The sequence below is a fragment of the Symsagittifera roscoffensis genome, chromosome 3, assembly GCF_963678635.1.
Source record: "Symsagittifera roscoffensis chromosome 3, txSymRosc1.1, whole genome shotgun sequence".
In the NCBI taxonomy this organism is placed as follows: Eukaryota; Metazoa; Xenacoelomorpha; order Acoela; family Convolutidae; genus Symsagittifera; species Symsagittifera roscoffensis.
Window position 1 is genome coordinate 22,222,896 of NC_087064.1, and position 18,822 is coordinate 22,241,717.

Sequence of the window (18,822 nt, forward strand, 5' to 3'; positions counted from 1 at the left end):
TTAGAAAAAAGCAAAGCATAAGTTCTTCGTGCTCTTCCTTTGTATTTTCAAGAGATTTTCTGAGATTGGCTCCGCCATGATAATTGCGATACCGCTGCAAAATTATACCCAGACCTTCGATTCTATCATGAAACATTGAACACAAAATTTAAAAAAACAAAGTGACAAAAAATACTATTAAAGTTTCGGAGGGGGTATAAATCGTCTCTGATGGACCAAGTGGGGTTTTTCTGCCATCATGGGTTATGTGAGTTTCATCTGGGTTTATAATTTGACACTTTGTGACCACTTTTTGTGGCCTTTCTCACCTACATTCAATCTGTATTCATGATTGAGCTCAAAAATTGAATTGCATGTGTTTGTTTGTTTAGTCAATGCAAAATTCGGTAATCCGAAACAAAATTGCCACCTTTATAATATATTTAAACGAAGGTCATTTCCAGAAAAATGTTCGCTTTTAATTGCGCTTTGTAAGTTAAAAGCGTTCAAAATTGCAACAATTAAAGTGTATGATGTATGATGGAAATCGAGACATGAGAAGAAACATAAAAAATTTAATGAAGTTAAGTGTTTGCTTTTTTTTTAGTTGTTTGGTAGGCAAAATTCCACATTTGGAAAAATTTAGCTAAAAAATGGAGGTGAACCGAATAGTCAAATCTGCTTGTGTAAAACAAAATAGACTTTTCGATAAAAAAAATTTGGCGTTGATTCTACAGGAAAATTCAACGATAGTTTTGCCAAAAAATTTTTTCAACATAGATACAAAGCGTATCAGAAATTAGAAACGCCCGAAATATAAGATAGAAAAAGTTTGAATTCAGCAACTTAAATTTTTTTATTTGCTTTGGCACTGTACACTGACATTTTTTCGAGACATCAACATGTCAAAATAGATTGCTTAAAAGCTGCCTTCAAAAAGAAATTTGCGTGTACCACATGGCTACGAAAAATTTGCCAAAAAAAAAATTTCAACTTAGATACAAAGCGTATCAGAAATTAGAAACGCCCTAAATATAAGATAGAAAAAGTATGAATTCAGCAACTTAAATTTTTTTATTTGCTTTGGCACTGTGCACTGACATTTTTTCGAGACATCAACATGTCAAAATAGATTGCTTAAAAGCTGCCTTCAAAAAAAAATTTGCGTGTACCACATGGCTACGAAAAATTTGCGTGTACCACATGGTCTCTTCTACATTTTTTTCTTTTATTCAATGAGTTGACTTTATCGTGTAGATAAATGGAGATTGTTTGCAGATGGCGGTACTTCAATTTTATAGGCTGATAAATTTAACAACTACATTCTTTGATTTTGAAAAGCTTGAAAAAAACTGTTCAACTAACAACGAGTCGAATGTCAGTAAAGTTTGAGTGAAAGAAAAAAAATCTGTCCGACCAAAATGGAGTTTTTTGGAGGAAAGATAAAAACCATTAATTCAGCTCAACTTTTGCACCATGTGTTCAGAAAACTACTAAAAATTGGTCAAACTTTGGAGCAAAATTTGTGAAGCTCGAAAAAAATTTTCAATGAAACGAGTAGTTATTTTTAGCTCGTGAGAAAAAATGTTGAATGTAACACTAACTGGTGCAGGGTTGCTGTTACGGTATTAGCATGGCTACTGTTAGTCAATTAGGAATGAATCGAAAAAAAATAAACATAAGAAGGGCTATGTTTTCTAACAAAAAAAATGCTGTGCAAGATTTAGATTCAGAAACAAAATCGTTTTAGTTTCCAAAAGATTATAATTTGTGACAAATTTTTGAAAAAACTGACAAAAAAATTGCAAAATTAGCTTATCATTCACGTAATTAAATTTTAAAATTTAATTTAACATAGCTTAACTTTTGCACCGCATGTTCAGAAAACTACTAAAAATTGGCCAAAATTTGTTGCAAAGATTATGAAGGTAGAAGATAGTTTTCAATGAAACGAGTAGTAATTTTTCAACTCCTTAGAAAAAATGTTAAGTGAAGCAGTATATTGGTGCACGGCTGTTGTTACGGAAGTTATTTAGGTAGAAATCGAAAAAGAGAAAAAAATATTTAAGTGGGTGTTTTCCAACAAAAAAAAATTCCTGTGCAAAATTTAGATTCAGAGGGATAGATTGGGCGAACTACAGAAAAAAAAAAGACAAAAATCTGCAAAATAAGTTTATCCTTCACGCAATTGAATTTAAGAATTTTGTTAAACATTTTTCATATTACACAAAAAACCGTGAGAAAATTAGAAAATTGATAATAAAATTGTTTTTGATGGTTTTTTCAGTTCGTTAGTTGCACCTTGAAACTCCTAAAAATCAAAACTTATCAAAACTAGCCAAACCTGATCTTGTTTTAAAAAATTTCAAATCCAATTTGTGGTTCGTCCAAGCAAAAAAGTGATTATTTCGAAAAACAAGGCAACACTACAACGAAGGTTATCATACACAAGAAAGTGCTAATTATGATAATAATTTTGACATCCGATAGTCCGAAACATTTTTTTACGCTTTCGATTAATTTCGCAAAATCTGAATTTGATCATAGTGAAAAATATAATCTCAAAAGGTACAAAATGTTGATAAGTGTAATAATTGAACGTCAAATCATATGGTCGACTAGAGTTTGACAAAACCGGCTAATCAAGTCACCATCATCTTTCGCAAAAGGTTTTTAAAAATATCTACAACAAAAATACAGAGCTTATCAAAAAAATAATTGAATTTGTTCAAAGAAAAAACTATTCAACCTGAGAGGCAACACTTTTGCAACAACTGAAAAATTTGAGTCCAAGCTCGAAACAAACAAAAAGTTAAAATGTGATTTTGGCATGTGCATTGACAAATGTTTCACACAGCAGTTTTTGAAGCTGACAAACTGAAACACTTTTTCTGATTGAACAGCCCTTGAAAAAAAACGGATTGATAAAACTGATTAATCATCAATGAATCAAAAAAAATAAAGCTGATAAACTAGACATTAATAAACTAGACAATGCTGTTTATATTGTACATACGTTTTCTCAAAATTAAATTAGCTGGTCTTGAAAGAGTAAAGTTATACTATTCCTCGCCAAGAAAAGTTGTTCAAAACGGTATACTGATGTATGGCTGCTCAAAATACATTTGGATAACGGAAGCAGTTCAAAACAAATCTATAAAGTATTTTTTTAAATACCTTAATATTTATCGCTCAAACATTTATAATTAACCAATCAGTTTTCATTACTTAAACTTAAAATAAACTGTAAAGCTCAAGATTTTCAAAGTTTTAGCCCGAGAAAATTAATTACAGATTAGAAGATTAGAAATCAGTTGCTTTTTCTCTTCTCTTATCTTAAAAGAATATACTAGATCTATTGAGACTAAGAAATATATGATTAAGATTAGGATTGGCAATAGACTACGGAGTTGCACGAATCTATCCGGCCGAAATTAAGATAACGTGACACGCAGACGGAGTATCTTATCCAAAATTACTCTATGAGAAGGTCACCCTGGACCTACGGACCTAAACTCATATGAAGCGACCAGAAATTTTAACCAGAAAGCATACGCGCAACAGCCAGAAACTCCAAAATTGATTTACAATCGATAGGAATTTACTCAAAACCAGATATACAACATCAAATCAGAACACAACACTTTCAAGAACTCCTCGTTAGAATGAACACATTACAAGGACAGTCATTAAGTCAAACTCTAAGAAAACTCGCTGAAACAGTCGGTTTCTCAGATATCTACGCAAAAGATTTTGGTGGATATTTTCGAAACATCAAAGATTTGTCTTAACGGCAAAAAAAATATTGTCCCAACTTATCTTTTCAATCAATATTATTAGTTTTCTACACAATAAAATGAATTTCTAGCCTTTTTCAGGACGGATTTTTTACATCTTAGAAAGACTTACCATTGGTACGCAATGTTTAATTTCATAGAATTTTTAATTTCATTTTTCAAAGAAACATATAACACATATGCAAAATATAAGCAAGTGAACAGACAAGCAAGCGTAGCCGGAATGTTATTCTGCACATTTTTTGAATTTTCTACCAATAAAAACTAATAAAAAGAATTCCTACCAATAAAAATATATCCGCACACAGACTAAGGCGCAACCTTATCATTGAGACCACCGCTCCATCAAAACAATAAAAAACAACAAAACTCAACTTCTCATATTGCATATCAACCACGCACTTCAAACAAAAACATTGAGCAAATAACAGAACAACCTCACTCAGTTATCTTTCGTTCAAAAATCTAGTATTGTTTTAGCGCCCAATGAGCCTTCAAATTGGATCTCATCATCAATCTTACCCTTCCAACCTCTAACGCCAGATCTCCATCAAGGATTCTCGTGTCCTCTCCCCTACAGGTATTCAATTCCGATTTGTCCACTTTCTGAACCAACTCATCCCACATGCACTCTGATGACTCAATCCAAACAGTTTTTGATAGAAAAGTATGAGACAACGCCGCAGTAGACAATCCCGACGAATTAATAAACTCAGAACCAAGCCCCACTTCTAAGTTTTCACAAATACCCTTGAACCCCACAACTCCCTAAATTCCCGTAATTTCCCTTTAATCCAACTTCGGTCCCTCTTATACCAACGCTATCCCAATTCGATTCGTTCACCACTTTCTTGCAATCTTCACGACTTCCCAAGCCCAATAACCGATGATTAACTAGAGCACAATTTAAATTAGTTTATTCAGCACCAACAACAACTCCATGCTAATCAACCACTAACAATCCACCATATAACTCATTCGGCTTTACCATCAGAAGCATCAAGATCATACGCTCGCAGCAACACTCCCACAAGCGCACGATATAAACTAAAGAAAAAAAACCAACAAAACCACCTGGATAAAAAGTCAGTTGCTCTTCCACATCCAGTCTTCTCCGAAGCCATCATCCCAGACATACTAACGCACTCTAGTTTATACTAAATAACATCTCATTTTTCTCAGAAATTTGCTATAAAAAGCACAAAATCAAGAGCCAACGAAACTCTCATGTTGATGAACACACCAAGCTCCCATGGTTTTATCTCAGCAATCAGCTCACACTCGTGTAAAAATTTTAATTATACATCACCCTATTTTTAAATTTCAATTATTGCATAAAAAGTTTTAACGAGCAGAGCATCTTCTGCAACTAAGATCCCGACCCACAAATGTGTATACATATTGCCCTCTCACTAACACGATCCTTTTTGAAGACTCCGTCCTATTATCTTCCCAAACGAATACATTCAACTTGTTGAAATCCCACTGTTAAAGAAAACCCATGGCATGAAGTTTAATCACAAACTCTATAATCTAAACCAAAATACTCACCATGATTTCACTGTTACACAAGATGAACTCGTTAAGGCACTTGAACTTTTTTGACTACTTCTACGCTTCAAAATTGTTATCACCATGTTAGCAAAGCCTATAAGGCAGTCACTTGTCTCAACTTTCCCAACAGATTTGTTTCTGACCCCGATTCTAAGTAAGTATAAATTTGTTATTCACTAACTAAAAATAAATACTTACTCACCAGTTTATATGAATAAATTAGCATTTTTTAAAATTTTTTTTGATAGTTTCTAAGATCAAAAAGAGTCGAATCAAAACTAGAAGCAGTTGTATAAGTTCTATAATAAAGAACATTAAATGATCGCACTAACTTCTAATTGTTAAGTAAAACTTATATCAAAGCAAAACATTACTAGTGATAAGTAGTAAAATTGTAAGACAATGCAGTAACTTAAAAGAAAGTGACAAAGTAGAGATAACACTAACCTTTTTATAGTGTGCATAAGTTTGTAAGCTCTCCAACTCGCCACTTGATATCGATCATTTTTTGTGAACGCTCTTTGAAACATTTGACAATTTCGCCTGACAATTGCACGTGAATAAATTAATTTCAAATTTCACCTGATAACAATTTAAAACAGCTTTCAGATTTTTCAAACTTTCCTCTAACCCCGTTGAAGAAAAGAATAAGAGCTTACATAACCAACGCCACCTACTAACCTACTACATTACCAGCAGTTACGAGAAAGTCCAACTAAAACCAAACCAGATTAAAGTGGATAAAATTTTCTTTTGAAGAACGAACTAAACATTTATTAAGACCACATGAAACTTTCAGAAAACCTGAGTCAAAATTATCAAAGACAAATTGTTTTTGAGAAAAGGGCTCAACCAAAAAACAACTGACAAAACCCTTGATGCAAAAGGAAGAAAAAAAAATAAGCAAGAAAAATCTCTACTCAAACAGACACTCAAAAAATTGTGAGTCGGGGTTTTAAGCACAGGTTCAGTACATGTTCACTAAACTGGCCCACGCCACCGGCCGTTCGAAGAACATGTACTGAACAAGTCCTCAAAACCCGACTCACAATTTTTTAATAGTGGCTCCAGGGCCAGCAACTCTTTAAATAACGGAACTAATAAAAAGTTTTTGCGAAAATAACGAATAAGCTCATACCTAAAATTGATTACTAAAGTGCAGATACATCTATAGTGAAAAATTTCGAAGAGCAAAAGAAACAAGCAGCAAAAGGGAAACAAAATTCGATGACATTACGACTTTGAAATTGGAAAATCTATTGGTTTTGCTTGCCACAGTCTCAACTCTCACAGGATATAAAGTATGGAGCCGACCTTGCCCACTTTCTGTAAATTCTTTTCAAAACATTTGACAATTTCGCATAACAATTGCACGTGAATGAAAGAAAATAAAATTTCACGATAGAACTGATAAAAGCTTTGACATGAATGAAAAAAAAAATTCGCTATAAAACTGATAACAGCAGTCCTTTAACCCGATTGAAGTAATGAATTAAGGCTCAAATAACCAACGCCGCTTACCAACGCCGGCAATTTACCAGCATGTGCAATCAAGTCCCACTACAAACAAACCAGGTTAAACTGGTTACAATCTTCTTTGAAAGTACATACTAGGTTTTATTAAGACCATACGAAAACAAACTTATTAAGACCCAAGTCAACTTTAATCAAAGTCTCTGTTTTTGAGAAAAGTACACAACAAAAAAAAACAACTTACAAAACACTGATAAAAAAAAAATTATAAACAAGAAAAGACTCTAATAGACACACCTAAATATAACCTCACTGGCACATGCCACCTGCTGTTTGAAAAACATGTACTGCTCATGTGCTTAAAACCCCGAGTGACAATCTTTTTAAGAGTAGCTCCAAGTTAGGCAACTCCTTAAAATAACAGAACAATTAAAGAAGTTTTTGCAAACTTTAATAAAACTGATCTTCAAAGTCCAAACGTATGATGTAAAGAATTCAGATGAAAAAAGAAACAATCAGCAAAAATGAATAAAACTCGGCGATGGAAAGGCAAATCTGTTGGTTTTGCTTGCCGCAGTGTCAACTCTCACAGAATATAAAGTATGGTGCCGCAAAGGTCTCCATTCGAAAAGAACATTGGCCAACTCGATATCTGTACTCAATCATACGTATCCTTGTCGTTTGGTGCTTCATTTAGAGAAGTCAACTCTTGTCTGACTATTCGATCATTACGAACGAGTGGTTGAGAATGCACGTAGTTTCGCTCTAACTTACAAAATCGACATTTCAATAACACAAAGCTGCAACTTCATTACGACCTTTTTGCATTCACAACAATCTCTCAATCTCATCACAAGTACTTCGCTGACACAATCAATCCACTCTGTCTTCAAAGAAATTAAAAGATACTCGATCCTTCCTGCTTAGGAAAAATTTTGTTTTTAACAACTTCCTAAAGCCCGGGTGGGTGGAACCAGTTCAAAACAAGTAACTAAATTATTGATTATATACCTTGATATTTATCAAAAAAACATTTATAACCAGCCAACCATGATCAATTACTATCAGTTACAATAAATTGTAATGCTGGAACTATTCATAGTTTCAGCCAGAGAAAATAAAACACAGATTAGAATTCAGTTGCTTCTTTCTCTCCTCTAACGTTGCAAGAAAACCAGTATAAACTAAATCCATTGAGACTAGGAAATCTAAGAGTAAGATTAGCACTAATATTAGACTAAGGAGTTGCACAAATTTATCCATCCGAAAATAAGATAGCGCTACAAACAGAAGGTGTACTGTATCCAATATTACTCTATGAGAAGGTCACCCTGAGCCTAAATTCAATAACGAGATCTAATTTTTTCCTTAGACAAATATTTGGGCAAGATTATGATTCAGATTGGCTTTTCTATACTTTCTGAAAATACTACTGACTGGAAATATTCGACGGGTTGCTCGAGGACTGAAAGTTTTATGGAAGACTAGATATTGAATCTGGAAGTCAGGCACACAAACCTGCTATTTATTTATTTATTTGATTAAATCTCCGGAACGCTACCCGCACTGGAGTTCCCTAAATAATAATCAATTAGATTGTCATTCTAAAGTCAGTTTATAAAAAATTACAAATCAATCCCCATTAATCGACTATAATCCTTCAAAAATTGATTACAACCCTAGTATTTTTTACATCAATATGATCCATTATAATTGATTATAATCATTTATAATGGACTTTTTTGAGAGGTTAGTCATGAAATTATCAAGTTTGTTTCAAAAATATTGCAATTCTTGTTTAGTGCAGTTACTACGTATTAGATTTCAAAAATTGTTACATTTTACTGTCAATTTTTTTTTGTCTTACATACCCTGTTTACTTCCTCCCGGTTTCCGCCCCCCCCCCCCCCCTGTTTACCCCCTTCCCCGTTTACCTGCCTGTTTACACCCCCACCTCCCTGCCAGTTTACCACAACCACCAGTTGCACCCCCTTAGGGTGGATTATTTATTGGTAGACTTTGGGGGAGAGGGGTTTATGATTTACACCCCTCCAGTTTACCCCTTCTCATTTTACCCCCATCTTAGTTTAACCCCCCCCCCCGACTAACCTTCCTCCCCCGGAGGCAGGGGATGGGACAACTGAGTAACCTTCCTCAAAATGGTAATAAAACTGGTGGGACTGTAACTTGGGGGGGGGGGGTTGGTTGGATGTAAACTCAAGTTTAAGTAAACATGGTGGTGGGCGTAGGAGGATGGGGGAGAGGATTTGGGCAAATGCGGATGGGGGAAAAGTGGGGAGGGGGTTAATTCGATTAGGTTTAGATTGCGAGTAGGCCGTGAGTAACGCAGAAATGTTGCAAGTTTTGCAAATGTTTTTGCTAAAAAATGTGAAGTTTTTAATCCGTTCTAATCAATTTTAATGGATTTTAAACGGATTATAATCCGTTATAATGGATTTTAATGGATTGAGTTTTACCAAAATAATCGAATATAATGACAATATAATCGATTTCGTGGTCTTAGTTTGCATTAAAAATGGATTTTAATGACAATATTGTAGACAACATTTTTCCGTTATAATCGATTATCATCCGTGGAATTCCGGTGTGGATATCTCTGATAGCACCTTATTTAGCTTTTTAACTTTTTTAACTTTTAACTTTTAATTTAACTTTTTTCAATTTCCCCAGACTTTTATAAAAAACTAATTGTCGGGGGTTTTTTTAAATTTTTCAATTTGTCAAATTTACATGTTTTGATAACTAAAAGTTAACTGGGTTATTTTTCAAGTACGCTATGGTTTTTTTAACAAGTTCAGTTTCATCCCTTGGCTGCACTTAGAATAATGATAAGGCGTTCACTTTGAGCTCGTCAGTTCGTGTAATGATCGACAGATCGTCTGCCGTGGCAATGATAGTATGTGAGGACATCTCACTTGACCTCTAGCTTCAGGTGTACCACAGCCTGACCGATTACGGCTTCAATAGTGGCACCACGTGAAAGTTCTAGACGCAAAAAGAGCTTCACTCAACAAAATATCTCAGTCTGGAATGTGGGGAGATAAGAGAAACGGACTATGCTCAGACAGGCTGGATAGCCTTTCATAGATTCTCTGTGAATCGCAGAAACCTCAATAATTATTAGTTGTCCCGATTGTTGAGTAGTACTACTCATCAAGAAACCAATTTCAACCGGTTCATTGTTAAATTTGACGATAATGGCATGAAGACTATGATAATTCTTTTTTAGCTGCTTTGTTTTTAGTTCTTGCAGATGCAGAACTCGGATTGTGACTATTTTGATTCTGTTTTTGGTCATTAAAATATCTTCAGATTTCTTGCTCCTTACTTGCTTCTTTTAACTTAACTATTGGTTTGTTAGTTTTCCGAGAAAAAAGCGTGTTTATAGTATCGAAGTGATGAAAAAGATCTCGCCTGCATAAAATTGCTGCTCGCAAAAATTGAATTATAAAACAAAACTTTTGTTTTGCATTTAGAGAAAATTGTGATAGCTGATTGTGACAAGTCTACTCTGCAAAATTACTTGAAGCAGGAAGACAAACAATACTTCTTGGGCCGCAAAATCGGCCTGATTGTTGACGAGTGTTTGGTGTCATCGCTGCAGGAAACGCTCAAAATAGGAGACGGACTGGTGGGTTTGTTTCCATACTTCGATTTGGTGTGCATGAACGTATCGATCGCAGGTCAAATGGAGTGCAGACATGGGTTTTATGGCATCATGTGCCCAGCTGGCTTCCGCAGATATGTGCTCAACGTGGGATACAGAAGCAGCAGCAGTATTTTGCACTTCAACTCAAAGATGCTGCACAGAATAACAAGGTGACCGTGTTTTATTAAGGTTTTCTCACGGGTTGAACTGGTCAAAATATGATCCGACCGAAGTCGGTCGAACAGCGAATTTTTCCAGACAGAAAAAACGCACCTGATTTCGGTCTGATAGTCGAAGCATCATACTGATTTCAGTCTGATGGTCGAACTAGGGTCGAATGAGGGTCGAAGTAGAGTCGAATCAGGCTCAAACTATAGTCGAATCAGGGTCGATTTAGGGTCAAATCAGACTCATACTAGGGTCAAATTGTAACTAGTGTCGAAAGGTAGAATTTTATGACTAGCATTCTTTCATAAGGAAAATGTATGATCATACATGAGAGTTGTATGACTAGCATTTTATCATAAATGAAAATTATAAGACTCAACTTTGGCCTTATTATTAGGATAATTTTGGCAATCTTATTGATGATTAATCTAAGACTTTCTGACCAAAAAAAATAATAAAATTATCTGGAAATCTCGGTTTTAAATTCAATTGTAAAAGAATTAAGAATTAGGCTAATAATGATTAAAATAAAGCCAAATGATATTGTACAATGAAATTATGACCTTTTTTGAAAATCTGCGCATAACTAAATCAAAATTTCAAAACTTTCCAATGATTATCAATCATTAGCAATTTTAGGCGAAAAATAAAGTAATTTAACACACTTAATTAAGCGCCTATAAACAAAAAAATTAACTGGCAATCATCAGTTTTTGGTCTAGAAGAAAAGAAAATTTTCAAAACTTTACCATTAAAGATACATGATTTAAGTTTTGTTCAGTTTATTTTCATGGTATAGAAAAGGTTTGACTAGCATTTTTTATGTATCTCACAGAGCCTTTTGAGATCCAGTATGCTGCAGCTACAAATAGTTCCGTATAAATCAGTAGTTCTGTTTAAACACAAACAAAAAATGACTGGTGGACTTATCTAGTTTGTAGCACTAATTAATAGACATGCGTGCGTTTGACATTCATAATTATACGAAGGTTGCCATGGCGCATTGAAAAACGCTGACGAAACATTGAATTGTATCTCGCTTAATTTGTTTAAGTGGCCTATAAATATGATAGGTTCATAATTTTCTAATGTCGACACAGTCTCTTTTTCTCAGTAGTCGGTATGTACTCGTGCGTATTTGCCTAATATCATTTTTTACCGGACAACCAAAATTGTTATAATTTTTTCAAAACAAGTGTGAAAGATGCATCAAATCTAAGAGATCAAAAAAACTTTAGCCAGGCAGAATTTTACGTAAGACTTTGTATTAGCTATGCTTTTTGTTCCGACTTTCGAAGAAAACGGAATATTTACGCTTGGTGTGGGTTTTTTTATTTAGCCAATTTTCGCCGATCGGAATCACAGTTTCTAACAAAAAAATTTTCAACTCCATTGAAGATATCGGTTTCCTGAGTTCAAATCAAAAAAGTATTTGAACGGATTGTTTTTTGTGAAGTTCTGGAGGTTTGAAAATGGGCAAATTGACCATGTTCTGGACTAAAATATGCGCGGTTTGAAGAGTTTTTTCATATTCCTGGGAGCGTAATGCAAAATATTAATGCGTGGGGAATTATTCTGCACAACAAAACCGTTCCAAATTGAATTGAAACTCGGCACGGTTGTTAATCGGATCGGTTGTATTAATTCAATACGACTCAACATTTCAAACTTTGATATTGTCCAAAACTTATAGGTGTTCAAAATTTTATTTTCCCAAAAACTATTCGATAAGAAATAAGGGACAAGGGGAACATTCAGGGCTTTGCTCTGTTATACGAGCAGTCTTGTTTCAGGTTTTATAACGCTTTGTATTCTTTGTTTTATATTTTGGATCCTTGAGCAAGTCAAGCATGTTTGTAGTACTCGATAAAACGTAAAACAATTAAGCCCTTCGTCTCTGAAAGCCAGTTCCTAAGATTTTTTTGTCTGTTGTGTTTCATAAAGTTTGTTGAAAAAATGAAAAAAGTCATTTAGGTAGAAACTGGGTTGTTTACGTCTCTGTACATTAGATTTTTGATGCAAAAGTCGTTTCCTGTTTGAAAGAGCATTAAGTACTCTATTGAGGACAAGCATTTAGCACCGAAAACTAGTCGCCCCATAGGATGCTGCTCAACTCCTTGGTTAGTAGTTGAGCTGGGTAAGATCCTAATTTGGCTGATATATGGTGAGGAATAAAGGCGTTTTTTGTTTTTCTGGTCTTTGTTAACTAAGAATGAAGGAAAAATTTTGATTTTACGTCTACGTATTTGCAAGCCAGTTGTTAAGCCTGTTGGTTAGATTGATTACACCCTTAAGTGTTGCTTATGCCATCCTGAAATGTATGCATACACTTCTATCTCGAACAAAATGTCTGGATGTAGCAGTAGTATAGCGCAACAAGAGGTCATGCCTGTTTTCGGAGAAAGATCAACCTGTCAAGGTCGCGTGACTATGTTACTCAATTAGCCTAATCTTTTTTTTTTTCGGGGTCGTAATAAATATCTTATCAGATTAATTTTTTCACTTGAGTTGATTTTTAGGGGTATATGACCGGAATCATTGGGGACAATTTCGTCAATTGTTATTACAGAGGATAACTTTATGAAATCGCTGAGGGGGAATAAAATATTATCAGATAACTTTTTTTCACTTGAAGTAATTTATCTCAAAGATATCAGAAAAAAAAATTATTAAAATAAAAAATTCCCACTTTTGAGAAAAAGATATCAGAAAACATGTATATATAAAAAACAAAAAACTCTCAAATAATTTTTTTTGAAGTATCAAAAAAAATATATGAAAAAAACAGAAAATTCCAAGATTTGAGAAAAAGATATCAGATTATATATAAATAAAAACCAGAATAATCCAAAACCTGAAAATTTTTTGAAAGACATCAGAAAAAATTATAAAAAAAAACTGAAAATTCCAAATAAATCCATTTTAAAATATCAGAAAAAAGTCTATGTAAAACCAAGAAAAGTTCAAAACTTGAGAAAAAATTTTAGCTCCTACTAAAATTTTCATCCCTTCTAACCTTATCTTTTACATCCTGTTTAATCCTTTGTTTTTCCACCGGGATATAATTTGTCAGGAGACTTTTATCTTTGTAATAAAAAAACTTATATGCTCTTTATTCCAAAATTTGAGAAAAAGATATCAGAAAACATATATAGATAAAAAAACAGAAAGTTCTCAAATCATTTTTTTGAGTTATCAGGAAAGAAATGATGTAAAAAACAGAAAATTCCAAGATTTGAGAAAAAGATATCAGATTATATATAAATCAAAAAACCAGAATAATCCAAAACCTGAAAATTTTTTGAAAGACATCAGAAAAAATTATAAAAAAAACTGAAAATTCCAAATAAATCCATTTTAAAATATCAGAAAAAAGTCTATGTAAAACCAAGAAAAGTTCAAAATTTGAGAAAAAATTTTCATCCCTTCTAACCTTATCTTTTACATCCTGTTTAATCCTTTGTTTTCCCCCAGGATATAATTTGTCAGAAGACTTTTATCTTTGTAATAAAAAATTATATACTCTTTATTCCAAAATTTGAGAAGAGGATATCAGAAAACATGTATAGATAAAAAAACAGAAAATTCTCAAACAATTTTTTTGAAGTATCAGAAAAAATAGATGTAAAAAATAGAAAATTCCAAAATTTGAGCAAAAGATATCAGAAAACATCTTCATCTAAAAAAAAAAGAAAACTCTCAAAAATTTCTTTCTGAGGTATCAGAAAAAAAATATGTAAAAAACAAAAAATTCCAAAACTTGAGAAAAAGATATCAGATTATATATATATAAAAAACAACAACAATCCGAAACCTGGGAATTCTTTTAAAAGACATCAGAAAAAATTAGAAAAAAAACTGAAAATTCCAAAATAATTCCATTTTAAGATATCAGAAAAAAAAAGTCTAAGTAAAACCCGGAAATTTGAGAAAACGATTTTAAGCTCCTACTAAAATTTTCATCACTTCTACGCTTATCTTTTACATCCTGTTTCATCCTTTGTTTTCCCCAGGATACAATTTGTCAGAAGACTTTTATCTTTGTAATAACAAATTATATGCTCTTTATTCCAAAATTTGAGAAAAAGATATCAGAAAACATGTATAGATAAAAAAAACAAAGTTCCAAAATATTTTTTTAAAGTTGTCAGAAAAAAAACATGTAAAAACGGAAAATTCCAAGATTTGAGAGAAAGATATCAGATTATAAATAAATAAAAACCAGAAAAAACCGAAACTTGAATTTTATTTGAAGTCATCAGAAAAAAAAATTTATTAAAAAAGAAAAATCCCACTTTTGAGAAAAAGATATCAGAAAACATGTTTTTATAAAAAACAGAAAATTCTCAAATAATTTTTATTCAAGTATCAGAAAAATATATATATATATATATATAAAACCGAAAATTCCAAGATTTGAGAAAAAGATATCAGATTATATATAATTAAAATACCAGAATAATCCAAAACCTGAGAATTTTATTTCAAGACATCAGAAAGAATTATATAAAAAATTAAAAATTCCAAAATAATCCCATTTAAGATATCAGGAAAAAGTCTATGTAAAACACAGAAAAATTCAAAATTTGAGAAGAAGGTTTTCAGATCCTACTAATATTTTCATCCCTTTTAACCTTTTCTTTTACATCATGTTTAATCCTTTCTTTTTCCCAGTATATAAATTGTCAGATGACTTTTTATCTTTGTATTGAAAAATTATATACTCTTTATTCCAAAATTTGAGAAAAAGATATCAGAAAACATATATAGATAAAAAAACAGAAAGTTCTCAAATCATTTTTTTGAGTTATCAGGAAAGAAATTATGTAAAAAACAGAAAATTCTAAGATCTGAGAAAAAGATATCAGATTATAAATAAATAGAAACCAGAAAAATCGGAAGCTTGAGAATTTCGTTTTGAAACATCAGAAAAAATTTATTAAAAAAAAATTCCAAGGTTTGAGAAAAAGATATCAGATTATATATAAATAAAAAACCAGAGTAACCCAAAACCTAAGAATTTTACTTAAAGACATCAGAAAAAATTATATAAAAAACTAAAAATTCCAAAATAATTCCATTTTAAGATATCAGGAAAAAGTCTATGTAAAACCCAGAAAATTTCAAAATTTGAGAAGAAGGTTTTCAGCTTCTAATAATATTTCCATCCCTTTTAACCTTTTCTTTTACATCCTGCTTAATCCTTTTTTTTTCCCAGGATATAATTTGTCAGAAGACTTTTATATTTGTAATAAAAAATTATATGCTCTTTATTCCAAAATTTGAGAAAAAGATATCAGACACATGTGTAGATAAAAAAACAGAAAGTTCTCAAATAATTTTTTTTTGAGTTATCAGGAAAAAAAACATGTAAAAAACAGAAAATTCCAAGATTTGAGAGAAAGATATAAGATTATAAATAAAAAAAAACAGAAAAATCCGAAATTTAAGACTTTTTTTAAGGACATCAGAAAAAATTATATTAAAACTAAAAAATCCAAAAAAAATCCATTTAAAATATCAGAATTTGAGGTATCAGAAAAAAATATATGTAAAAAGCAGAAAATTCCAAGATTTGAGAAAATGATATCAGATTATATATATATATATATATATATATATATATATATATATATATATATATACAAAAAACCAGAATAATCCGTAACCTGAGAATTTTTTGAAAAGTCATCAGAAAAAATTATAAAAAAAACTGAAAATTCCAAATAAATGCATTTTAAAATATCAGAAAAAAGTCTGTGTAAAACCAAGAAAAGTTCAAAATTGGAGAAAAAAAATTAGCTCCTACTAAAATTTTCATCCCTTCTAACCTTATCTTTTACATCCTGTTTAATCCTTTGTTTTTCCCCCGGGATATAATTTGTCAGGAGACTTTTATCTTTGTAATAAAAACTTATATGCTCTTTATTCCAAAGTTTGAGAAAAAGATATCAGAAAACATTTATAGATAAAAAAAACAGAAAGTTCTCAAATCATTTTTTTGAGTTATCAGGAAAGAAATTATGTAAAAAACAGAAAATTCTAAGATCTGAGAAAAAGATATCAGATTATAAATAAATAGAAACCAGAAAAATCGGAAGCTTGAGAATTTCATTTTGAAACATCAGAAAAAAATTATTAAAAAAAAATTCCAAGGTTTGAGAAAAAGATATCAGTATATATATAAATAAAAAACCAGAATAACCCAAAACCTAAGAATTTTACTTGAAGACATCAGAACGAATTATATAAAAAACTAAAAATTCCAAAATAACTCCATTTTAAAAGATCAGGAAAAGTCTATGCAAAACCCAGAAAATTTCAAAATTTGAGAAGGTTTTCAGCTCCTACTAAAATTTTCATCCCTTTTGACCTTTTCTTTTACATCCTGTTTAATCCTTTCTTTTTCCCAGTATATAAATTGTCAGAATACTTTTATCTTTGTATTAAAAAGTATATGCTATTTATTCCAAATTTTAAGAAAAAGATAACAGAAAACATCTTTATCTAAAAAAAAAACAGAAAACTCTCAAATAATTTTTTTGAGGTATCAGAAAAAAATAATATGTAAACAACAAAAAATTCCAAGATTTGAGAAAAAGATATCAGATTATATTAATTTTATATAAAAACCAGAATAATCCAAAACCTGAGAGTTTTTTGAAAGACAGTAGAAAAAATTATATAAAAAACTGAAAATTCCAAAATAATTCATTTTCAAGATATCAGAAAAAAGTCTATGTAAAACCCAGAAAATTTCAAAATTTGAGAAGATTTCCAGCTCCTAAAATTTTCATCCCTTCTAACCTTATCTTTTACATCCTGTTAAACCCTTTTTTTCACCAGGATACAATTTGTCAGAAGACTTTTATCTTTGTAATTAAAAATTATATGCTCTTTATTCCAAAAATTGAGAAAAAATTATCAGAAAACATGTATAGATAAAAAAAACAGAAAGTTCTCAAATCATTTTTTTGGAGTTATCAAAAAAAAACAAGAAAAAAACAAGAAAATTTCCAAGATTTCAGAAAAAGATATCAGATTATAATTAAATAAAATCCAGAAAAATCCGAAACTTGAGTATTTTATTACAAGACATCAGAGAAAATTATATTAAAAATGAAAATTCCAAAAAATTTCAAAACTTGAGAAAAAGATTTTTAGCTCCTACTAAAATTTTCATCTCTTCTAACCTTATCTTTTACATCCTGTTTAATCCTTTGTTTTTCCCCCAGGATATAATTTGTCAGAAGACTTTTATCTTTGTAATTAAAATTTATCTGCTCTTTATTCAAAAATTTGAGAAAAATATATCAGAAAACATGTATAGATAAAAAAACAGAAAGTTCTCAAATATTTTTTTTTGAGTTATCATGAAAAATTATGAAAAAAAACAGAAAATTTCAAGATTTCAGAAAAAGATATCAGATTATAAATAAATAAAAACTAGAAATATCCGAAACTTGAGAATTTTATTTTAGGACAGCAGAAAAAAATATATTAAAACTGAAAACTCCAAAAAAAATTCCAATTAAAGATATCAGAAAAAAGTCTATGTAAAACCCAGAAAATTTCAAAATTTGAGAAAGAGATCAGAAAAAAAACAAAAAATCCTATATTGAGTTGATACAAAAAAAAATTGTTAGAAGAACAAAATTTACACGAAATACTACTCTATGAAATGGTAGAAAAATGACATAGCGAAAAAGAATACAATTTTGCTTTCTTAACATTATCTTGAAAAACTAATTTCGAAATAGAGAAAAAATAAAAAACAATTCCAATAATCGACACTAAGATGTATCTTATTTTCGTCATAAAGAAATATTGTTGAAAGATTTCTTCAACAAAACAAAAAAGATTGAGAAAAAACTATGTTTTCAATTTATCAAAAATCGAATATATGAAACTCGAAAATGAAACCGACAGAAATTGAAAAAACTTAAAAAACGTTTTATATAGAAAATTTCTTTCTTTCCAAAAAATAAGCGTTTGAATTTTTTTACCAAATTGATAAGCGATTATTTTATTAAATCGAAATTTTGAGTGATCGTTGTTGTACTGCTTAATCTTACATACCCTTCAACCCTTTCTTCACCTCGGGATATCAGAAGAAAAATGACAGGACACGATTTTAATCTTTTTGATTTAAAAAATTTGACACTTTATGTTTAGTTTTTT

General features: G+C 31.1%; 1 protein-coding gene across 1 annotated transcript in view; it reads left to right on the plus strand.

Moving 5' to 3' along the window:
* Positions 1-18,822, plus strand: part of LOC134841488 (uncharacterized) — a 42,355-nt gene that overhangs the window by 11,517 nt on the left and 12,016 nt on the right. Inside the window, exon 4 of the mRNA XM_063857511.1 lies at positions 10,301-10,643. Within this exon, the coding sequence (XP_063713581.1) occupies positions 10,301-10,643 (343 nt within the window). The remainder of the gene's footprint in view (positions 1-10,300; positions 10,644-18,822) is intronic.